Genomic DNA, 25,674 nt, shown 5'->3' on the forward strand with positions numbered 1-25,674 from the left:
AACTTTGAGAGTAAGACGGCACTCTATCATTGACTTTATGGGTCCCACTGAAGCACTGCAATACCCAGGGTACCCTCAGGGAACATTACTCAAAAAGTAAGCCCCAGGCTTCAGAAAAAAAGTAGAAAGCAATGCTCTAAACAGCATTAGCACATTGCTGTTTTGCAGACGGCAATTACTATTCAAAGAATCAGAGCCCATCTGGCCTCCGAGAAACTCCGGATGAGCATCTACCTGCCACAAAATCCACTGATCGCATCACAGGATGACAACATGACTGTGCCGCCATCAACATCTTTCAGAGGCATAACCAACTAAGTCTGAAAGGGATTCAGTGTGTGGCAGTTCTTTTCATTTCCAGCTGGGCAAAAAGAAAAAAAACAATGCCCAAAAAGTTACATGCACCTTGTACAATCAGGAACTCTATAGAGTGTAACCTGACTTTACTCAATTGGTACAAGCGGGATGTGGTGTGGAAGTACCTGCGGGCTATGCACCCTATCACATAGCTCTTTCAAAGATGGAAAGACACAACATAGAACAGTAGGAGATGAAATTGCACCAGTCGAAATACAGCACCAACAAGAGGAGGAGGCGGGCGACACTATGCAGTACACTGCTAATTACTGCAAACCCTGCCAGAAGGTCGCAGCTTCTGACAAGACAAAATAGTTTTCACAAAAGCAGTGCAGGGCCATCTGAGAAAGAACACACACACTTGTACAAAAATATATAAGAAATAAAAACAGTTCATTACATTAAAAAGAATTCAAAATAGTTATATAGTTGAGAAATTCAATAGTTCAACAATATAGAAAAAAAAGGTTAAAAATTGAGAAAATTCTATCAAAAAGGTTAAATACATACTAAAGAATACTTTAAAAACAAAACAAAAGAAATCAAATTGACTAAAGGCAAGGTCTAGCATCCTATATCCTCTGCACACAGCTGTTGGTTGTGTGCAGAGGTAGTCATGTTGGATGCTTACAGAGGGTTGGGTGCAGAGCCTGCACCTGAAGCCAGGTCATGCACCCAACACCCACTGCACATGGCTGTAGGACATGCACAGTGGAGTTGGCTGTCTGAAGATGGTGTTACAAATGCTAAATTTAGTATGTGATAAAAAACAGATATTCACTGGAAAAAACAAAGGTTAAAGTGATATTATAATTGGGTGTTGAAATAAAACTAGAGCTTACATTTCAAAGCTGAAAATGTATCAGTTATAGTTTAGTGAGCTATCTATTACTTGCACCCAGTACTGCACTGCTTATGACCGTATATATTACACATCACTAGTGACATGCTAAATGACATAATTGATTACATCACTTATGACATCTCAAATAGCTTCATTGATGACATCATCCAATGAAGGTGATAGTGTGCTATCAGCTTTTTAGAAGGAATTTAATAAGCTACAGCTGTGGAAAAATGTATATCTGCAATCAAGTGACAATGGACATCATCCAAGGAATGGGACAGTGTGCTTTAGGCTGTGTAGACTGGAAGGAATTTATTGAGCTACAGCTGTGGACAGTTATCTACCAGCAATCAAGTCACAATGGACATAACCTTTTGCAATGTGTAGAATACATTGCATATCCATACTGCATAATCAACAACATATGCTCGATGTAAACCTCTTTTTACTGGTATTCAGCTGCCTAAAAAACAAAATGCCTGCACAGACATTAATGTGGTCAATAACTTATTACGCCTGCAATAGTCTCCAAAAAAACAGTTTGTTCTTTTTTACCTTATTGGGATTAACCTCTTAAATACCTTATCGAACCTACAATTTTAAGTCAAGAGCTTCATATCTATGCATTACCCACTGATAAAACACATTCAGCTATGTTTTATAGGCAACCCTCATCGTTTGATAAAATATACTAGACATATTCCTTAAATGAGCAGAATGGAGTACAATCTTGGAAACATGTTTACAACCAATCACACTGTAAGTTAAACTATCTCTAAGTGGGTCACAGATACATTGTATAGTCTAATTATGTATGATGTCTCATAATATTAAATGACGTTCTGAAAATAAGTATTCACAATGTATAAACCTCCAGTATATGTAGAACTTGTCTATAGCACTATATGATATATATTTAACTTGACATCCACAGTTGTGTAATATAGGAAAAAAGGAAACTTTAGTTTTTCTCATGTATGGTGGCAACAGACTCTAGATTTAAGCCAAATGGGCATTTGCAGCCCACACCATTTAAACTCATTCTTTACCTTGTTTAACATGGAGTAGTGCTTGCACTGGAAGCTTTACTCGTAGGGAAACTGTACACCATAAAAGTATCAGCACACTGAAGAAGACTTGACTTCAGGTCTACGCTATTTGTATTATATATATGCACTAGTGTAAACACAGTAATTCTATATTGTATATGATTGTGGGCCCTTTACTTCCAACGTACTTTCTTTTATAATGATCTAAGCGTCAATGGTGTAATGTGAACAACAGTATCATTAATGACATCTTAAGTGTTGCCATCAGTAATGTCATCAATGAAGTTAACATGTCATGGGTGATATGATATATGAGGTCATAAGCATTGCAAGTTATAGTTAACTCACTAAACCAAAACTGGAGAATCAAGACCCAAACTCACAAGACCGAAACTTGTTGATGCCAACGGTCATAGTTTTCTTATCAACAAACCATCAATGCTTTATTGCATGAAACCGAGTGCCCGCCTCTTTCCACGCTTAGACATTGCATATAAAAGAATTTCCCCTTCCTTTGGCTGTGGCACCAGCTCCTGGAGGGCTCAGAAGACTTTGTTCTCGGGGAATGAAATTTGAATTATATGTATCTAATATTTTTTTCTGTTAGAGCCTGGCAGACAACTAAACCTGTGAGACTCTTCAATTCTAAAGATTCTGGCAAGAATTAGTGCAATGCAAATCTTCTACTCAATGGATTATGGAAAGGGAGCAATTAACAACAATCCTACTAGATTAATCTGTGACATTCCATGTAACAAAATACGTCTAACACGTTGCAATAACAACCCACAGTTAAAAGGTCTATAGTTTTTAACTTATGTGTTTCATAAATTGGGCGTGTTGCCTTTTCATGAGGAACCTATCTGACCTACTACATCAGACATCATTTATTCAAATGAACCAACCAATTATAGCCTTGATAATTGGCTTATCACCATAAGCAATTCAGGCCTGATGTATTGAGCATGAGCGTTCTAGGTATGTGAATGTAAATTAGTTTTAGATCCAGGGCAAAAGGGTTTCTGTAAGGATACAGTACCAAACTGACTATTGTATCAGGTCTTAACAAGTTAATGCTTTGGCAGACAGGGACGCTCCCAAAGCTTTGATATTGCTTGATTTGCCACACTTGAGAATATTGGGATTCGAGGTGTAGTCCTAAAATGGTATAAAGATTTTTTTTTATCAGACATGTTTTTTTGAGTAAAGTTAACATGCCTTGAATTTTCTTTGAGGCAGTGTTCATGCGTCGTCCCCCAGGGCTCTATCTTGTCGTCTCTGATTTTTTAATTTGTATTTGACACCACTGGCTTGGCTGATTGAGTCCTTTGGTTTCAAATTATTTTTATATGCAGATGATACACAGATAATTACTAGTGTTAGAGAGGGTGATTACAAGACTGCATTAAATCTACAGTAAATCTACACGTTTAGAGTAAGTGCAGGGCTGGATGAATGTGAACCATCTGAAACTCAACAGTTCCAACTTTGGAATCACCCTCTCTAACGCTAGCAAGTATATGTGTATCATCTGCATATAAACATAATTTTATACCAATTCAGATTCAGGCGGAATTAGGACACCGTGGCTCTTTTCCCTGGCCTACACAGGAGGAATGACACATAGCAGAAATGAACTGGTTTAAGACTTGTTTTCAGCACCAGGACACCACTGTGGGGTGACAGATATGCTTTATAAAACATATAAGATAAATGAATATATAAAGGCAACCATCAACAAACAGTAATCAAGGTACAAATATGTTCACAATAGGCAATTTGGCCATACAGTTTGCAAAAAACATCACATTCCTCCTAGTAGGGTCTTATAAGTTTATCATGGTGCAAATATATCCCCACTTTTTTCGATTTGGGTACTAAAACAACAAAACCCTTTTACACAGATTCCTATCGTAATCCGTGTAATTCCATAAGAAAAGACCTCCCTAAAGGCTTTAACCCAGTGCAAGAGCAGTCAACTCTTAAAAACATTTTGCCTTCAACACGTTTTTCACAATAGGTAAGTCAGGCCTACTGGCTTTGCCATAAATTTCATAAAAAACATATCTAACCAATGAAATCTGACAGAACTTTTAATTTCCCAAGGAACCAATAAGGCCTATAGATGATATAGCTTTTCACAGAACCCTGACCTACAAGTCGAATGAATATTGAATAAGCTGGCAACAATCAATTGTGGAGGTATAAAATTACAAATATGTAGGAAATTACAGTTTGCAAAATAATAAGCAACCAGTTTCAAAAGGACCGAACAAGGATTATCATAATGATAAACTTCTAGCCCCAGGATTTGTCACAGGGAATAACCAACACCTAAACTGTTGCCTACTATGGCAATCTGTGAGAATTCGTTTAACAAAATACCTGCCCACAGTCTGCAACATAGAGTGATAATAATCCACTCTGAATGCCTAATGGCTTTCCACAATAAAAATGGTGCATTTGTCATATTATTAAATAATAAACAGCTCAGACCTATGACATCAGACACAACCTTCTCCAGTAAACGAATCAGGCTTACTGTCTTTATCATTGGATTGTCCCCTTAAACAACACAGGCCTACTATAATAAACGTGTGAGATTCTATGTAACAAAGTGCCTCTGTGCAGTCTCGAATAACGAGTAATAACAGTCCACCCTTTAATTCCTATTGGCTTTAGCACATACTTTTCACAATGCATACATCAGACCTACTGCCTTTCTTGTAATTTTTTCATGCTAAACTGATCAGGTCTTTAGGCTTGATCATTAGCCGGCTATAATAACAAACACCGCCCTGCTGTAGTGAACATAAGCTTTCCAATCTGGCTCAGATACAATACAAGTGTTCTTTGTGTTTTTTCAGTGAAAGCACACAACATCTGGCCAATCAAAAGCAGTGTTCCAGTTTATCACCAAGGAGGCTGAGCCAAAGCACTCTCTCGGTACAGCTTCTGAAAGCTCTTATTGTGTTAATCGCATTAGATAGAACAGCAGCTGCGCTGTCAAGGCAAACCTAAACATAAAGGAACCATACAAAGAATCCCTAAAGAAGACCCTTAACTTAGCACTCTTCCCGTTCGAGGAATTGGTGGAAAACACGTTTACAACTACGAAGCAATGCAAAGACTTTGCTGTAATGGAAGAGGTTTCTGTAATATTGTACTGTTTTTGCACTCTCCAGGTGTACGAAGGTGTGGGTCTTCAGAATGCTTCCAGATAGAGCCGAGTCTTAAGGCAATTTTCTAGAGTAGTCCCCAGCAATCATCCAATGTAGCCTATTTACCAAGGGCAGTAGATTGCCATTTCTCCTAAGGCACCAACATCCCTTGCATTGACGCGGATTTCAGGTGACCAAATCGTTTTAAATAAGGATGTCATTTTCAACATAAAGCGTTGCACACATTTCATAAACATGGTGTATTGCAGTATAAATGTTGTCAAGATTTTTACACTGAGGTTATATCGAAGAAGGACAGGTAGAGTTTCATGAACTCAGATTTTTGCTGCCTTACCTCTATCTCTTGCACTTGCTCCTCACTTGTTGTGCACATCTGTTGTAGTGAGTCCTCCAGCTCCTTGTTCCTCTCTAGAAGGGTTTTTCCTAGTTCGGCAGCCAGGTGTAGATCTGAAAAAAAACCAAGGTAAGGTAATGAAGAGGTGGCTGTGGCTGGCTATGGCCACTGGTCAGTAAAAGACAGCAGCGCCCTGAGCCAAATGCCCCCACCATAAAAAATGGCGCATCACAGAATCAAATCTAGACAGGCTGCTAAAAAATGGAAAGATGGAGAACTTTGCTACACTGGGACACGATTGGAGGAAAGGAAATCCAATCTTTCAAACGTTGCTTACTCTCCAGGAAATATTGATATACTTAATATTGACTCTTCTGGATCAATATTTTGGTCTTTATTTTTTGTGATTTGTTTCTTCGTTTTGTCTTTAGTGTTCTCACTCCATTCCTATTTTCGTGACGAGAGAGGGTCACAATGTCCCTCGTTTATTCCACTTCAATGTATTTTTATGATCAAAAAACCTCCTTCAAGCCTCCATTCATCCCCTCATCCATCCCCCTCCTGCAGTTACGTGCATCTGGCTCATTACCAGAAGCACTGAATGTTGAATCAGTTTGACAGGAATGGCATTATTTTGCGGTCCGCCTGTCAGAGCAGTTTTACTGCTGTGTAAGTATGGAAAGATAAATGAAACAAGAAAAATCATCGGAAGAGGGCCAGAGGGTCGGAGAAGGAAGGAGAGTCCAGACGAGGCCAGAGTTGAACAATGGAGGAGACAGAGACGAGAGAGCACACACTGGGGAGACAACTAAAAAACACATTTACTCTCCCTGAGTGCTTAAGACAATAGGAACAAGCATTTGCAATGCAATGGGTCGCGCATTTACGAGAGTTTGAGCTATTAGCATTGTAAATGACAATGCCTTTTATTTGTGTTGTTTGTAAAACAGATAAATAAAAGTTCTTGCAATGTACAATGCTAATAGCTTAAACTCTCGCAAATGCAAGACTTATTACTTTGCAAATGCATTCGGCGTCCGTGCTATCAATTTTTTTTAAAGCATTAGGAGAGAGCATGTCCTGCCTGCAACAGCAGGCTATTCGAGAAAATAGTGCTCAGAGGCTGTGATTAAAGCTTACAGAGTAACAACACACGTAACAGGGGGTGTTGCCATGGGAGGTTACAAAATGAGACAAGGCGGTACTTAGGAGGGATTACTAGGCCTATTGACCATTGAACGGACACAGTTTACAGTAGACAATGATACAAGACAATGAAAAATACTGACGGAGAGTAGGTGGAGCTTCAAGTCCCTACCTGAATACAGCATGCCTTGCAGAGCAGCGCATGCGCTGCCCAGGCTCGACTTAAAAAGTAGGAGCCTAAAAGGGACCAGAGAAAGGAAGTAAATTGACAATGCTCCAGGGATGGGACAGACGCAAGATAAGCAAGCAAACCTTTGAATTAGAAGCAAGCAAATGAGAGTCACAGGAAGGACAACCAATGTTAAGCAATGGGTGAGCTCCAAGCCCCTGTATGTTGTTGGGAAGTCCGCAATATGTCTCACAGCCGACATTGCAAGCACTGATTAGTAGGCTCAACCTAAAAATGGGCCCCGTTTTCCAGTTAGCTATTGAGAGACAGAAATAATTGATGTGCAAAGGGAGCCATACACACATGGCCCCGGTGCAGGAGGGCCTGCTCCACTAATGGTAGCTACAACCCTGAGACATGGCTCTGGAATTCGGGGTGCAGGAGTTGCTGCAGCACCACCATAAATCTTGAAGGAGGTTAGATGGAGAATGACTAATAAAGGGGCCTTCACATGTGTTTCTTCTGCTAGCATTTGTTGTGTTTCCAAATTCAGACTGTCACGGATCCCCTGTACCTTTAGTGAAGTGATGTTATTGTTCAGATCCCTCACTTCAAAAAATGATTCCAACACCACAGCCCTGCGCTGATTTTCCTCATTAGACTTTGACCCAGAGGAAGAGAGAGAAAATCACAAAATGTGGAGATGATCAAGAGGTAGTGTAAGACAAAAAACAGTGACAACTGTGGAGCGCAGAGATGAGAAGGAACCAGCAAGAGCGAGATGATGAGCTCACATCGAGCTAACATCTTAGACCCCACCCAGAACGGGTTCCGTGCTGGACACAGCACGGAGACCGCCCTTCTCACCATGGCTGAACATCTTCGCACAGTGATGGATGCAGGACAGACGGCGGCGCTTGTACTATTAGATCTAAGCGCCGCCTTTGATACTGTCTCTCATCCCATCCTGTTGCATCGCCTGGAGGAGATTGGAGTGGGGGGATCCGCCCTCCAGTGGTTCCGTCCTTCCTCGATGGTCGCTTCTTCAGCGTTGCGGTGCCACCGTTCCAGTCCAAGTTCCATCCTCTGAAACAGGGAGTGCCGCAGGGATCCTCTCTGAGCCCCACGTTGTTCAATCTATACGTGAGACCGCTGGCTGAGGTTGTCAGGCAGTGGGGTATGACCATGGTGTCATATGCCGATGACACCCAGCTAGCGGTTACGATCAGCGGGGATGCGGACCAGGATGCACCCAGGTTTCAGAGTGGACTTAGGGCGGTGGCAAGCTGGATGAAGGCCAACTGCCTCCAGCTCAACGCGAAGAAGACCGAGATCATGATCGTCGGTAGAAGGGCGGATCTCTGGGGGGACAGGTGGTGGCCTTCGGAGCTTGGGTCGGCTCCGCTTCCGGTGACGGAATTAAAAAACTTGGGAGTGTGGATGGACCCCACTCTCACTTTTGTGGGGCACACGAAGAAAACGGCTGCCTGCTGTTTTGGAATCCTCCGGGCTCTGCGACCAGTCCTGAAGTTCTTCGACCACCGCACCAGGCGACTGTTATATCGCGCCTGGATTATGCCAGCTCTCTCCTGGTGGGGGTTAACCTGGCCGAAGTCACCCGCCTCCAACGCGTGCAGAATGCTGCCGCCAGAGCAATCGTTGGTCTTCCTAGATCCTGCCCTGTTTCCAGTACTTTGAAAGCGTTGCACTGGCTGCCAGTCAGGGCCAGAATCCAATTCAAGGTACTGTGCCTAGCCTTCAAAATTCTAAAGGGTTCGGCTCCCCAAATTCTTACGGACCTCCTGTCTTGGTACGTCCCCACCCGGCCTCTGAGATCTCTGGGTCAAGCGCTTACTATCACCCCTCGATATAAGCTGTGCCGTGTTGGTGGCCGTTCCTTCGGGGTCAAAGCAGCCGAACTGTGGAACTCCCTCCCGGTGGAAATTTGGCTGTTGGAGGATCTTTTCTCCTTTCGCAAGGCTATTAAAACGTTCTTATTTTAACCTGGTTTCTTCTTTTTAGCTGTTGTGTTTCTTGTGGCTGTTGCGTGTTACCTTGCCATGCGCCAGGACGCCCCTTAGCTGGGGCAGCTGCGCGCAGTACAAATGCACGTAACATAACATAACATAACGTAACATGAGGCAAGGGATGTTTGTTGGTGAATAAAAGAGGCATGAGGCGGAATCAAGACTACGCTGCCTTGATATTTCGCACCCCGGTCGTTTCATTGCTAGACTGCACCTTACACTGCCTCCTATACTCTAACTTTAATCTGTGCATATTAAACCAGTCTGAAGGCGTAATGCTTTAGCTGCCCACGCAAAGAATGTGGCTCTTTGGTAACCTACCCTCGTCATTGTGGGCAGTGAATTAATTCCTCCTAAGGAATGGAACTGTGAACAGCAATCAGCCGCGGACAAAGCATGACATTCACTCCCTCTTTCCCCGCCCTCCACCTTCTGCTGCTGTGAAGGGCGCTGCATTTAGATTACAGTGATGGGGTTTGCAGGCCCCCAGGAGGGCCGTGTATGCCTCAGAGCGGTCCCAGGGTCCCCATTACAGGCCTCCGGCCTCCGTGTGAATGTGCACCGCGGACAGACACCAGGCTAGCTACACGGTCTGTGAGAGTTTAAATGCCACCTCTTATGATGCTTAAAGCTCCTTCTCGCGCATCCACAGGGCAACCCCCCGACCCACCATCACATTCCCCTGCCACATCCGCTCTCTAGTCTGATCTCGACCTTCTGGCCCTGTCCTATCGATCGACCTACCATCGCCCCCCTGCCCCCCTACAGTGTTCTCATTATCCGTCCCGTGACAGCAGCTATCGCCTCTGCAGCGAGTTTGATAATCAGCCCCTTGTCGCTGTCGGTCTGTCTCTGAGAGGGTTCGTGAACCCCTCCAGGCGCACATGATCAGCCCACAGACCGCATGAGGAGGGTCCTCGAGAATCTCGGCCATTGGGGGCCTCGGAGGGAGATGTGCGCTGGCAATATACCCGTAGCAAGTTCAAAGTCAGTGCCCTTTACTGGTGTCCTACATAGAGCTCTGTTCTGCCGTTTGCATCCGCCACGCGTCTGTACACAGCCTATAAAACCTCATCATTCCCAGTCAAAGGGCCGCCGCAGGAAGAGCCCCGGGCATCTGAAGGGTAACTGTGGCATACGCAGCCCAGCTGGCTTGGCCCTGAGACCTGCCTGGCACGGACTTTAATTAGGATGTCAACGGACAGCAGCTGATACTCTGATAACCCTTCCGACACTTAGTCTGGTTTCTACTATTTGTTCTTTCCCTAGACTCTCCGCAGCAAACAAAAACAAGCATTTGCAATGCAATAGGTCTCGCATTTGCGAGAGTTTGCGCTGTTGACATTGTAAATGACAATGCCTTTAATTTATGTGTTTGAAAACCTGCAAGCGGTTAGTAAACGCGCACTTTGTACTTATAGTCCTTGCTTACGAGAAGCAAGGCAGGCAGTGTATTCAAAACACATAAGTAAAATGCATTAGCGCTGGGATGCTCTAGGGTTACTACGCGCTCTACAAAACCTTTAAATAAATAAAATAAAATTGTCATTTATAATGCCAATAGCTCAAACCCTCGCAAATGCAAGACATATTGCATTGCAAATGCTTGTTTAAACAAATGCCCCCAATGCTAGGCAAGATGAATGGTGATGAGATTCTACGCACCAGGCCCAGTCGCCTCGTGCAGTGTGAATGCCAATAGCATCGCCTGTTCTGTCTGGGCACTTTCTGTATGAAAAATATTTTTATAACCTCTCAACTCTTGCTGGAATTTAATATGGAGAATAAACAGAAGCCTATTTTCGAACCACTTAAAAAAAGAAACACTTTTCTGACCGCAGTGTATAAAAGTGGAGGGAGGGAGATTTGATGTAACTAATGAACGTTATTTTCTACTGTGACGTTCGCAAAAGAGCACAACTTAAAATTGTGAAAAAGTGCTACGTTTGCCTGGCACTTTTTTTTGTTGCATTTTCAGTGTTTTAAACTTTTTTTTAAAAAGGGCCCTTTTATGTTGTGCTAGGGAAACAAAGCAGGAATTGCATCATTTTTTAAGTAAATACTGTTTTTGCCAGTATCGGCCTAAAAACACACACGCGTGACTCTGCAAATAGAAATGACAAAACCACAGAGAATCTTCTTGGAAAGAAGCAGACCCAGTCACCTTTTCTCACCCTGCAACCAGCACACTAGTCTAGCTTCGGACTGTTACGTTCCCTGGGGGTCTTGTTTCTCCTCAGAGGATATTTAATCCCAAATCCCAATGCCCTCATGCTGGCCCCTCCCTTGGTTAAAAAGAAATCAATTCAAGCACGCTTTCTCCTGTAACTCTCCCAACATTTGGAACTCTCTTCCCAAAGATCTACGTTGCAACCCCTCATACCTCAGCTTCAAAAAAGATCTCAAACGACACCTTCTCCTCAAATACTGGGGTCCTTCTACTGTTTCCCTCCCAGGTGTCTCCTAACCTCCCCCTTATTTTTCTTTTTTGCCCCTCTGCTTCTTACTTGACCCTCCAACCCCGCTTTGCTTCCCACATCTGGGAATGCTTAGAGCGGCAGACCTTGATGCAGAACGCTGGCCAGGGACCAGGGTTCGATTCCCGCCTCGGCTGGTTTCAGGCTTAAATTCCTCTGACCGGATATTCTCGCCTCAGTGCCGATTCTAAGCATGGGTCCCACGCTGCAACTATGGGCAATAGCTTGCTTAGTCTCCACAAAGGCCCCCTGATACACAAGGGATGCCTGGTTTCACCATGGGATGCCCAGGAGTGGACACCCCACAAGGAAAAGCCAGGAGGGGTTCCCTTGTGGTAGGAGTACAAGCGCCGGGATGCCTCCGGGTCACTGTTCGCGCTATACAAATACGCCACATTTACATTTACATTTACATCTTCCTCCTTCCTCCTTTTCACTTCTGCCCACTTCTTTCCCCCATTTGTTCCCTTCTCTCCTTACTTCCTCCATATCCCCTCCTCAACCCTATTCCCTCCCCCTTCCACTCTGACCTTTCCCACTTACTCCTTCATCCAATCGCCCTGACTGGTTCTTAATGTTACTGCCTATACCTTTGATTTATATTTATTGTTCCTTTACTTTTTGTTCTCATAACCTGCCTCTCCTTTATGTTTGAGCTGTTAATTATATTCGGTTTTATCTTTTGCCTGTAAAGCGCTCTGATACCCTCGGGTCTTGCCAGCGCTATATAAAACTGTTTAAATAAAATTAAATAAACTGTGCTGCCGTCAGAGAAAAATGACATAATATCTAGTTATCTACAACACTTTAACAGCATTCCAGTGTCATGTGTGTGTCCCTGAAACTTCAAGCTTAGGCAGCTGGATAAAGAAATCAAACGATCACAGCTGCAGAGAGCAATCACTTTGAAAGTAGAATTAGATACCTTCTGCCCAATCAAAACATGCACCCCTAGTCGCGCATTGAGCAGGTTGCACTCACCTAGAGCTCTGGTGCCAGGTGCTACGGAGTCCTTTATCCCGGGGTCTCAAGCCCACAACCAGGGGTGAACACTTGCTGTCTGGGGCTTCCCAGACCCAGGAGGCAAGCCTGATACGGCGTAAACCCTGGCGATGCGGCTGTGATGGGCAGCCGCCATGACTTCGCAACTGCCATGCAGGCCAAAATGGCAACATCGATTCAGAAAAGGGGGTGGTGATGAACAGAGTGTCTGAATTAAGCAGACCACTCTTACCCAGTCCAAAGATCAGGGCTTGATCCATCACCGTTATTTATCTCACTGCCCCATCCCAGCTCAGAACCTGGCTATATGCAAATCAGTCTGTCCCTGGCCCAGTGCATCATGGGAACAGGGCAGACTAAACTACCAAGCCAATTCTTCACCAGAAAGGAGACAAGCTACCGGGGACCGGTTTCTGGCATTTCAGCCGTCTTCGGCCCGGCTTGCTTGAATCCTGATGGTGCAGTGAGAAAGGGACTCATGTCTGAGTATACCCTGCCACACCTATAGTGGCCAAAAACGATTCAGAAAAGGGGGTGGTGATGAACAGAGTGTCTGAATTAAGCAGACCACTCTTACCCAGTCCAAAGATCAGGGCTTGATCCATCACCGTTATTTATCTCACTGCACCATCCCAGCTCAGAGCCTGGCTATATGCAAATCAGTCTGTCCCTGGCCCAGTGCATCATGGGAACAGGGCAGACTAAACTACCAAGCCAATTCTTCACCAGAAAGGAGACAAGCTACCGGGGACCGGTTTCTGGCATTTCAGCCGTCTTCGGCCCGGCTTGCTTGAATCCTGATGGTGCAGTGAGAAAGGGACTCATGTCTGAGTATACCCTGCCACACCTATAGTGGCCAGAAACGATTCAGAAAAGGGGGTGGTGATGAACAGAGTGTCTGAATTAAGCAGACCACTCTTACCCAGTCCAAAGATCAGGGCTTGATCCATCACCGTTATTTATCTCACTGCACCATCCCAGCTCAGAACCTGGCTATATGCAAATCAGTCTGTTCCTGGCCCAGTGCATCATGGGAACAGGGCAGACTAAACTACCAAGCCAATTCTTCACCAGAAAGGAGACAAGCTACGGGGGACCGGTTTCTGGCATTTCAGCCGTCTTCGGCCCGGCTTGCTTGAATCCTGATGGTGCAGTGAGAAAGGGACTCATGTCTGAGTATACCCTGCCACACCTATAGTGGCCAAAAACGATTCAGAAAAGGGGGTGGTGATGAACAGGGTGTCTGAATTAAGCAGACCACTCTTACCCAGTCCAAAGATCAGGGCTTGATCCATCACCGTTATTTATCTCACTGCACCATCCCAGCTCAGAACCTGGCTATATGCAAATCAGTCTGTCCCTGGCCCAGTGCATCATGGGAACAGGGCAGACTAAACTACCAAGCCAATTCTTCACCAGAAAGGAGACAAGCTACCGGGGACCGGTTTCTGGCATATCAGCCGTCTTCGGCCCGGCTTGCTTGAATCCTGATGGTGCAGTGAGAAAGGGACTCATGGCAACATCAGCAGTTGATGACACCCGAGGCCTCCATAAGCGGCTGTGGTCGGGCCAGCAGCATAGAGCCCCCCCGCCCTTAGCGTTTTGACTAGGGGGACCAGAAAGAGCATCCTGAGTCCCTCCAGTACATAGGGAGGCAGAAACTTGACTGGCACACTGATGCCCTGAGGCGGGAGGGGGATTGAAGCGGCGTGTGTGCGGCCCTAGGGAGACTGAAGCAGACTGCAGATTACCCAGAGGCTGAGGTCAGCCAGGGGTGCTGGGGGATCTGCAATTATTTGCCTGGTGTCTGACCTGTTTGGTCATTTGGGTCTGGCATGCAGGGGGGTAAGTGGGTGGTTGCTCAGAATAAGTTAAAAAACATAAGGAACAGAGCGCAGTGTCCCTGAAGCGGGCACCACGCTCTGAATAAGTAAAAAAAAAGAAATAAACAAACAAGAGTGCAGTGTCCCTGACGCGGGCGCAGTGCTCAACCTCAAACTTTTAAAAACTAAAATGTAAACTGAGCGCGGTGTCCCTAAAGCAGTCGCCGCGCTCAGCATGCACATACAACAAAAAAAGCAGCAGCCATTGTCAATAAACAAAATAGTGCTCACCAACTAGGTATATCTATACTATAAACCTCCCTTGACACCTTTCTGTGATTTCAATATTGGGGTGGTCCAGTCGGGGGAGTACAGGACCCAAGCCTTCCTTGTTTTCACCAACTAGATAAAGCATGCCGTGTAACGAGGGAAGTAAAAGGTCCAGTCCTTATGGGCAGTACCAAATGGAGACAGGACTGTACCAAGGCGGGACTAACAAGCCTCATAATGAATCGGAAGCCAGCGTTTACCAAGGACAATGACACCAGCCAATAAAAATATGGGAGGTGAGTGGGGACGAGGCTTACACAGCAGACTCTACTACAGCATGCCTCGTAGAGCGAGCAGCGCATGCACGCTTCAGCTAGGCTCGACCTAAACTGTTAAAGAGCCAAAAGCAGTAAAGAGGATCATTGCTGTGAGGTTAATGGGGTCAAAGGGCATGTAAAGTTACCTCCACTCCAGCAGAGGAATGAAATTCCATGCAGTCTAGCCTCTTTCATCCTAGGGACGATACATTCTTGAACTCAGAACCATGTGCTCTAAAAGAAGCCCCAGGTACACAGAAAAGAAAGGGAAAGTGCTCAGGATACTTGATCCAATCAACTGCTCCCTGCCTGCTAACCCCTCACACTAGGGAGGGTTCACGGGTAACAAAAAACATTACGGTGGGGGAGGACCTCGGGGAGATTTATAGACCTAGCTCTGGATACAGTCCCCAAAGAACCTGAAAACAACAGAAGGTACCAAAGGGTCTAAAACCATACACAGCTCAGAGGTGTACGCTAGTCACCTAATCCACCACAGTACCCTAATCACCCAGAGTTCAACATTAATTGGGCACAGAAGGCTCTCAAGGGATGAGGACAATACCCATCAGTCACCATACGGATCCGCCCATCATCATTTGGGATTTTATCCGGACCACCCGTCTGAGAAAATCAGTGCCATAATCAAAGGATGACCTGGTGGTGAGGAGGTCCCTTATGTGGTTTTTGACTACAGTGTGGTCTACCACTCGATCTTAATGAGTGGGAAAAAACATGGGACTGGGGTGTGCAGTGCAAGAAAATGTAAGTGAAGAAAGGAAAAACCAAGACAAAAGAGTGTGTTAAAATTGGTTAGAAGAGCACGGAATGATATTTATTCTGTGTATGCTCTCAATACCAAGGTTAAAAATATATGTGACCTTAGGCAATCAGGTTATGTAGAATGCCTGAGGTAGGGTCGGTCGACATGTTTCAGCAAACATGGACTATTGCGTCCTTGCTTTCATCAGGACCAGGACTACAATGCTACAGCTACTGCACAGCGTGAACAAATAATAAAGTGAAAGAGTGACAAAAGGAGAAATAAAACAAGTGCAAAGAGTCACCTGTATAGTCCAAATGCCATTACAGTCTGTGCCGATCACTGTGGATAAAAAAGGGGAAGTGGGTATCAGGTGGGACTATCTGTATCCTGTGGGCTGTGGAATAAGTCCATGATCTATGGATCAGTATTGAAATCACATTGAAAAAGTTGATATATACACTCTTATTGTGAGAGAATCAGTTACCATACATTCGGAAATATATTTTATTATCCAAACGCCATCCAGTTCTTACCTTAATCTGTAAGGTAGACTTGCCTCACCCCACCTGGCAGCGGCTCAGGGGAAGATGAAGCACCGCTCTAAAAAACATGTGAAACACATGTCAGTCATAATGTGCACATCAAAATACAAACACCCTCTACTGTCAGTCACCGGGAGTCAGTGAGGCTCGCACAAATATCTAATGCTTCCGTTCCCAAAAGCGGTGGAGAAAGACCTCCATCGTGTGAAGTAGATTCGCTTGAAAACGGAGCATTAACGCGAGTGATCGGGAAAGGAGCAGCTCGTCTTACCTATCCGTTGGTACTCCGGGGCCGGCGTCCTGGCCGACTGGGGAGGTACCAGAAGGCGAGCGCGAAGCTGTATTTAAACGCGCCGCCAATTGGTAAGCCGTTCACGGGATGTACATGGACGCGTGTTATCATTGGTTCAGCTCGCGTCTAGAGTCAAACAAGCATGCCTATTGGTTAACCCCCTGTCAACAAAAGATGTGATTGGTAGATTGGCGGCCACATGGGTCGACGTTTAGTTATAAGTGTAAAATGTCAAGGGGGGCAGTGTAAATGAACACAGACTATAACGCATACGCGCGAGGTGTATGGTAGAGGATTTAAAGGCCAGCAGTCCAATGAAATTCCGTAGCTAGATGTTTTGCTTCCAGGAAGTGGGTAGTTAGTTTCGTGGCCTGTCGGGCACAACGAATGGTGCTTTTGTGCTCCGATATCCTTATTCGGACCTTTCGTGTGGTCATGCCCACATATTTATATCCACAGGAGCAAAACATCTAGCTACGGAATTTCATTGGACACTCTGTTCATCACCACCCCCTTTTCTGAATCGTTTTTGGCCACTATAGGTGTGGCAGGGTATACTCAGACATGAGTCCCTTTCTCACTGCACCATCAGGATTCAAGCAAGCCGGGCCGAAGACGGCTGAAATGCCAGAAACCGGTCCCCGGTAGCTTGTCTCCTTTCTGGTGAAGAATTGGCTTGGTAGTTTAGTCTGCCCTGTTCCCATGATGCACTGGGCCAGGGACAGACTGATTTGCAAATAGCCAGGTTCTGAGCTGGGATGGTGCAGTGAGATAAATAACGGTGATGGATCAAGCCCTGATCTTTGGACTGGGTAAGAGTGGTCTGCTTAATTCAGACACTCTGTTCATCACCACCCCTTTTCTGAATCCTTTGATTGTGGCACTGATTTTCTCAGACGGGTGGTCCGGATAAAATCCCAAATGATGATGGGCGGATCCGTATGGTGACTGATGGGTATTTTCCTCATCCCTTGAGAGCCTTCTGTGCCCAATTAATGTTGAACTCTGGGTGATTAGGGTACTGTGGTGGATTAGGTGACTAGCGTACACCTCTGAGCTGTGTATGGTTTTAGACCCTTTGATACCTTCTGTTGTTTTTAGGGTTCACGGGTAAACATATCACTCAGAGAAAGAGGACAAGGAAGGGTCTGAAGACATTGTGTCTGTAGATGGAGGGAAAGCACCGCCAAGTTATCAAAGGCTCTCGGTCAGACCCTGCTCCCATCCACCTGTGTTTTATCACACGGGCTAAATCTAAATCTTGTAACTGACATTCCCTGATTTCTAATGTCAAGAACTTATTGCTCTTGCAACCATTGCACCTCCTGAGGCCAGTAACTAAATACAGTTCCACTTCTACGTAATGTTGAATACTGCCAGTTTTATAGGTGTTGTGGGGTTTTGCCGCTAGAGAACAAGGGCATGGCCTGGAGTCTGTGGTCAAACAGCCCAACATCATCTACTCTCCAATCAAACTGATGAGTCAACCCCTTCAGGAGACCTTGGGCCAGTCAGGGGAACCGATACTTGTGGAGGAGCCCGAAGCTGTGTCAGAGCCTCTGCTTGGGCCGAATCTTGAGAGGGATTGAGCCCAGACATCGTATTATCCGCTGCACAAAGGGAGGTTGAAAGCGTGTGGGGCGCTACCAAGGCATGTGCTCGAATCGAATTCCTGCTGAGCTTCTAGATGATCTATTTTAAAATTTTGATGCTTCGCTGCCTGATCCTCAGTAGCTTCTGGGACTTGTGATCCTGGTGGAACCAGTCCTGACTCTAGCGGAATGGTGTTGGGGGTGTTAAGAGTTTTTTTCAGCAGAGCCTAAAGCTGATGAGGAGGATTGTGGGTGTGGAGGTTGCGAGAGTCTTCTTTACAAACAATGGAAATTCCTTTATTCCCTTCAGTCTTTTACTTGGGCCATCTTGCGGAGGGCTAGTCGGCGCAGTTAATACAGCAACAGCATCTACCCGCTCTGATGTGACCATAGTCTGATCAGCCACTAAGACTACTGCTTCAGATTGCCCCTCGCCTTGTGGAGAAATAGTGATGAGGGCAGTGGGGGAGAGCTCCTCCTCCTCTGAACTCTCAAAGTGCTATCGTGGCCCGGGGAAGTGGAACTGGTTTCCTTATCCTTTGCGGCCCGAAGTGCCGCTTTTTTAGCCAAAGCTTGGTGTGTTTTTGCTTTAAGGCGAGCCGCAACCTCTGCCTTACTATGTTTGCTCACAATGTTCACATCTTTCTGGGGTTTTCCCATTTTTACCTCCTCTTCGAATTCTCTCTTCCACTTTTGCTTTACTCCGGCTTCTATTCAGCTTAAGCATATACGTATAGCACACTTTACACAGTCATGAACCCCCCAGCTCCTCTTTAGCTCTGGCTCTGACCCCTCTCATTACCAACGTCACCTCCAGCTCTACGCCTAGGTTCTTTCCTTTCCCAGATGTAATCTCCACAATTGAAGCCGCTGCAAACTTAGGGACTGGTAACGACCAAATTCGTACTGCCACAGAGGTTCTGCGGATGAAGAAGTTCAAGCCGCTGTAGCAAGTGAAAAACAGAAGAAAACCAGATAAAATGTTGCTTCAGGCGCCCCCTACCGCTAACACAAAAGCGGCCCCCAGGAGTGAAGGGGAGAAGAAAACTTGCTGTAAAACGCCTTGCGTCTCCGGGCTAATCACGCTGATCGATAGGCGCGTGAAATTCTTCATGTACAAATAAATGGGCCCAGAGATGCTCTGAGAACTTGAGAGCATGGGTGAGAGGCAAGAAGGTAAGAGATCTCTAGATTTGACTGAGATGGCTACGAATGCTGTGCCAGAGCTAGCCAAGACCTTTGGTGATCTGTGTGTTGGGGCTTTCAGCAGCACCGTACCTCCAGCTTGCTGTGAGCTAACAGAACTAATCTGCGACCACAGAATAACTAGATTTCTATAGATTTGAATTTGAATTTGAATTTGAAGGGATTTGTATAGCGCTCGTACACCTGACGGTTTCTTGGCGCTAACTGGCAACTAGATCCCTCTTTTAAAAAGATATAAATAAATAGATATAAATAGATCCCTCTTTTAAAAAGTCGCATGAGATGTTCTTATTCGTACCAGTGAGGCCTGGTAAGAGGTCGATGAACAATCACATACATGTACAGTCATAGTGTACCAGAGCAGATATAGTAAAGAATCAAGAACTTATTCATGCCAGATGGTGAGGTCTTTGAAGTGGCAGGACTGACTATTGCTAAAGCTGCCTGTAAGTACTTGAAACAGGCGGTTTGTGCTACCTGGGCCATTCATACAACTGTAAACTGAGACCTCCCTACAGGAAGAAACAGTGACCACCTGATGCCAATGGGCTGTCAAGGGCTGCTGTAAGGAGGTCTTGGCAGGTTACAAATAAAGTGACAGTGAACTCCTCAGGACCAGGCAGAGGCTGAGGGAGCGACGGAGACTAGCATCTGCAGATTCGTTTATTATTTGGTAGTCAGTGGTCTCAGTGGGGTGGCATGGAAATGGGTCCTCAGCCTCCCAGTGGCATAGTAAAAGACAGCCACAATTGAGGTGAATTTGACCCTCGCCCACCAGGGCCCAGGTCCCGCTGCACCTGCTGCACTAATGATAGTTTAGTTTAATTTAGTTAATGATAGCTATCCCCCTAAATACACTGAAGCTTTGCCTAGCCCGGTGCTCACCATGGTGGACTTAACACTGGAGGGTACAGGGGAGCCCCTTGACATCAGAAGAGGGGAGGTGCCACCTACCGCTGGAATAAGTAAAATATCTCCTCCTTAGGCAGGGCCCAAGTCCTAAAAAAACAAGTGGGGGGACGTTGTCACTGGAATTGACGTCACAACAGGAAGTGATGTCACGAAAGGTGGCTTGCACCATCGGGCTCATTGCCTCCCCTCGCTCACCCCTTAGATGCGATTGCATCTGAGAAGTCAGCCGGCGATCAGCGTGCTGTGAGCTCCGATCTCGTCCCAGAGAGGCCAAAGAGTGAAGTCCAGCTGTTTGGCAGGGGGGACGGCGTCCAGCCGGTAAAATAAGTGGGGGGATGCCGTCCACCCGTGTGGTACCCAGACTCTAGCCCTGTCCTTAGGGGAATAAACCCGGTGAGGGCTCAACTGGAGGAGTCTGCAAATGTTCAGAACAGGGATCTCCAACCTTTTCTGTAGTAAGCACTACTTATTTTCAATAAAAATCACCCCAAGCTACTATTAGCATTACATTAGTGGTCACTGTATGCAAGATTACCAGCAATGATCACCTCAGTTCACCAGGAACGGTACAAGCACTAATTTACAGAAGGGTTTGTCAATGTGGAATGCCTCTTGGTGCGTAATACATAACAGTCACATCTGCACAAGGGCAATAGTATTAGTAACATGTTTCCCCAACACCTCATTCTTTATTGCTGAAACATCAGCTTTAAATATACTTTTAAAACTGAGTCTTTTGTCTACAAACATCATCTAACGAGTTCTGAAAATGCACACATTCTTGTCTCAACCATGATACACATAAATCCATTCCACCAAGCCAAGGTTTCTAACTCACTAGCCTGAGATGCACACAGAAGAGCTTCTTGCAGGAAACCGGAGAGCTACTCCTTGGAGAAGCCCGATTTAAAACTTCTGGGCTCATGACCCTGCAATGATTTGGCCTCTCTTCTGCAAGGAGGAGGAGGCGCGAGAGGGCAGCATTTCCAAAGGCCAAGTGCCAGACTGCGGAATACTTACGGTGGTGGGCAGCAGAGAAGGTCAACAGGCCTCCGACTCAAAGTGCTCTAAACGGAAAAATTTGAGAATAAGTGCATAATTCAGAAGAACCTGCGAGGCTGTGGGTTTTGCCACCTCTTTTACGAGTCTGCGCAAACTGCGACGCATGTGAGTCCCCTCTGATGCGGGTGCGCGTTCTGGGACCAGCTGGCCTCTTTTTTTCACAGTACACTGTGCTGTGGCTTTCTGTAACCTCTGCACTCAGCTGTTGCTGTAGCAGCTGGGTAGTGTCTGCGTGACGTCAAGTGTTTTAAAGCTTGTCTACGGTATTCATGCAGCGTGAAAAAAATAACTGCGGTCCATACACGGTCAAAGGCAACGAAATAGTCAACAGATGGTTACCTGTTCCATGAATCCTGCAATCAGATGTCCTTAGCTCTGATTCCGAAACACAGTGCCCCAGACAAACTCTATAGATGTAGGGGTGGGAGTAAAGAAGTAGTCAAGGCGAGTCGAGCCAGTGCCGAGCCAGGGGTCTTTCTGGGCTCTAAGAGCATGTGCACGACCCCAGCCCTAAAAATGTTTGGCATGTATTGTAAACATGTGACGAACTCTCTTCTAAATTCAAACAACTACATTTCTTTAAAATGCAGATGTTCACCCGAGCACAACAGTTATAAATCTTTGCAATGTTTTGGGAATCTTTTTAATGTGATATTTTTTTTTTACATGACGGTGAACATATTCATGCCTCCCGCCCTGACGACTTTGCCACACATGCACAAATAGTCGATGTGGGTATAAGACAAAGAAGGCCAGCTCAGCTTTCCACGTCTTTCAAATGACAACAAACCGCGCACTGGTGAATTTGGACAAAGAAAATCAAGTTACTTACTGATTAGCGCCTCGACAAAGCAAACTGCGGCATTTGGTGCTATACTAAAAGCAAGTTATAATCAACCGCCAAAAGTAGAGAAGAACAAAAAAGAATCTCCCTGCCTTCAAAGTCTTTGACTGCAACTTACTAAACAACCACAATGAAGATTTAACCTTGACACAATGATGGTGCAAAGCTCCCGCTGAAGAGACGCTGACCTGGGGCTGCAGAGCGATTGCGAAAGTACAAATTACAGAGATTACAAAAAATTAAACTTGCTCTTTCCTGGACCCCAGGGCACGATGTATACAAACATAGAGCTCTTCGGATGATTTCTCACCTACGCCCAAAGCGTTAGTTTTAGAGAGGCAGTCTGGAATTACATATTTTAATCATTTTCTTTTATTTCAGCGCACTGACGCCTGTTCGGTTTTTCCAGGCGCTGTATACATGATCTTATAGTTCCTTCACAAAATCTTCCATTCTTTTCTTCCTTCCACCGACCTTCTTCTTGTTTTTCCTTTTCAACTAAATAGGTGAATCAGTGAAGGGGGGAGGGTGTACAGGAACTGACGTGAAAATAAAAGCCCTACCCCACTCCTCCGTCGGTAAAATCGCCGAGCACGCAATTGCAGCTAAGGCCAGCCTTGCCTGCACTCTCCCTGCACACTCAGAGCATGGGGTGGCCTTGTAGGTCACGAGCCTCCTCGAGGCTTGATCCCCAGGGAGCACAGAGACGGTGTGACTGGAATCTTTGAAGACAGACCTCACAGTTTAGAAAGAGCAGTACATGTAGAAGACATCTGTAACTTTTTTTTGCAGTTTTATATGATGCAAACTTGACACAAAAGGATCGGAGTGCTTTACATGAGCACCAGTTGCAATACACAAAGATCATATTTCTTATTTTAGACACAGGGAGTTTAAGTGATTTGCCCAGAACCACAGGATGTTAAACCCACACCAAGACTCAACCTGGTTCCCTAGTTCCAAAGTCAGCAGCTGGAAGCAACTGAAGATGCTTTGAAATGTGTCTCACATCTGTTGGCAGCAGTAAGATGTGAAATATTTTTCAGACAAAAGAAAAAATAGTGTGCAAACGTGGCCACTGTGCTGCTGGTGTCATGCGGTACAAAAGGGGGTGGTGATGGACCCAGATCTTTTGACTGGGTGTGAGTGTTTGATTGGTTCAGATGCTCCGTCCATCACCACCCCCTTTTGTACCTCTTTTGGCCGCCATAAGTGTGGCAGGGTATGCTCAGACGTGAGTCCCTTGCTCACTTTGCCACTGGATTCAAGCAAGCTGGGCTGAAGACGGCTGGAATGCCAGAAACCGGTCCTCGGAAGATTGTTTACGGTGCAGGGAAGGCATGGCTTGGCAGTTCGGGCTGGTCTGTTCCCATGAGGCACAGGGTCAGACTGATTTGCATATAACCATGTCTGAACTGGGGTGGCAGAGTGGCTAAAGAATGGTGATGAATTAAACCCAGATCTTTTGACTGGGTGTGAGTGTTTGATTGGTTCAGATGCTCCGTCCATAACCACCGCCTTTTGTACCGGTGGTGTCATGCAACAACCATGGACTTCGTAGTGAGGAAAGTGAATAGATGATGACCCAATGAGATGAACACTCAATAATATTAGAGGGACCAGGCTCAGCTTCCTTTGGGCTTTAGGGCCCAGGAGGACCCCCAAGCTGAGCCTGAGCCATGGATCCAGCTTGAGTCAGGCTCGAGCTTCCAAAGGCTTGTTCACCTCCACATAGCTCATAAGAAGCCACAGCAGCACCAATCCACCCTGCTGGTCCCCTCTGTTTTGTCGTGGGCTCTAGGCCCACATGCTAATTGAATAAGTACAAAGACACACGAGTATGGTACTTATAACTGGCCAGGACCACGTGCACCTGGGCCCTTTTGGCAGAGTCACGTCACGATGGGTGTGGGGGTGCCAGTGTGTTCAGCCCTCGTGGAAGTGGCTGGCAAACCAAGTGCCTGCTGAGACACTAGAACATGTCCAGCACAACACTACACCCTCCACGTGACGCTGTGTCTGCATGTAACTAGTGAGCCACCCTGCCCATGACGTTACTCCCACGCAGCATGCAACACGAGGGCTGGCCAAAGCCTGAGTGGTTATATAAAGGGCACCTGACCACTTGAGGTCAGAGTGCATAAGACACTATAATTACCATGTGGGCGCCGTCCGTGTGCTAAGGGCAGGCCAGGCCTCAGCAGCGGCCAAGGGAGGTCCCACTAACTTTACAGTACCTGAACTACAGGTCTCCGAAGTCGGTATGCATAATGCTCAATACGGTTCTCTTACGACTGACTGTGACAATAGTACATTATGCAATAAATATATGTAGTGCAGCTCCTCTGTCTCTTCATGGGTAGCAGTCTCCTCCATCCCAAGAAACACTCACACAGCTACATGCATTTGTATGATGGCCAATCCCTTTTAGGCAATCACAATGTGTCTTTGGAGTTGGCTGTCATTCAGTCCTTCAATGGTATCTTTAAACTGGTTGCTATCTTTTGGAGCTATTTGTGTTTCTATGCCCTTCCATTTCTACTGAGCATGCAGATGCATTGCACGCAAGCGAAGAGGGTACCTATATTACACTCTCCCTTCGTGCAAGACGTCTGCAATGTACCTGAAAATACAATTTCCCTAAATATTCGAGACCTGGCACTGGAATAAGAAATCACCCTGTCCTTGAATGTTTGGGCATATGTCTATGCCACTCCTTAGCTTTTCAGGGGAAGCTCGGAAATACAGCTACATCTGGGAGGTATGGACATACCTGGGAGCTTCCACTTTTAAACACTCGTTTCCCCTATCTGTAATAATAAAAGGGTAGCGTGACCACCACCCTCAAGTCATTACAGACACTGTTTCCAGTCCTGGACCTTTGTGTGACAGTCTAGTGTATTCGGAGTTTTGTAGTCTTGTTTTGCTTCCATCAAGATAATTAGACTTATACACCTGAAATCAATGATTTGTTGGCGATACGTTCAAGCCTTGATTCTGCTCCAGTAGGGACAGTTGAGCCAGAAATGCCAGGTGTCTTCTGAACCGGAGCACAAGCAACCACATACCAGTTTTAGCTTACTTGTGGCTGGTCAGTAGGGTGCAGCAAGGACCCCTGTCTGGGCACACCCACTGCATTAGAGAATTGCACTGAGAACAGAACGACCAGCGGCAACAACAAACCCCCATGACAGACCAAACACCGGTGAACCTATCCACGAACCTTAAGGTCATCTCCATGAACGTCAAGGGCCTAAACCATCCAATCAAACGCAGGAAAATACTAGAACACCTGGCAAAAGCTCAAAGGGGACATCTACACGAGACCAAACTCTCAGAGGAGGAGGCTAAACTACTTAAGGCTAGATGGATAGGCGACATCCTATGCTCACCTGCCAAGGGAAAGAAGAGAGGCGTGATAACTATCCTAAGCAAGAGAGCCAACCTCACCTTCCAAA

At 45.7% G+C, this 25,674-nt stretch overlaps 1 protein-coding gene across 1 annotated transcript in view; it reads right to left on the reverse strand.

The window, feature by feature from the left end:
- CDR2L (cerebellar degeneration related protein 2 like) overlaps nt 1-25,674 on the reverse strand; it is an 80,747-nt gene that overhangs the window by 36,099 nt on the left and 18,974 nt on the right. The window contains exon 2 of the mRNA XM_086930795.1: nt 5,770-5,882. Coding sequence (XP_086786921.1) covers nt 5,770-5,882 — 113 coding nt within the window. The remainder of the gene's footprint in view (nt 1-5,769; nt 5,883-25,674) is intronic.

The sequence above is a fragment of the Lissotriton vulgaris genome, chromosome 7 (assembly GCF_964263255.1).
Source record: "Lissotriton vulgaris chromosome 7, aLisVul1.2, whole genome shotgun sequence".
NCBI lineage: Eukaryota > Metazoa > Chordata > Amphibia > Caudata > Salamandridae > Lissotriton > Lissotriton vulgaris.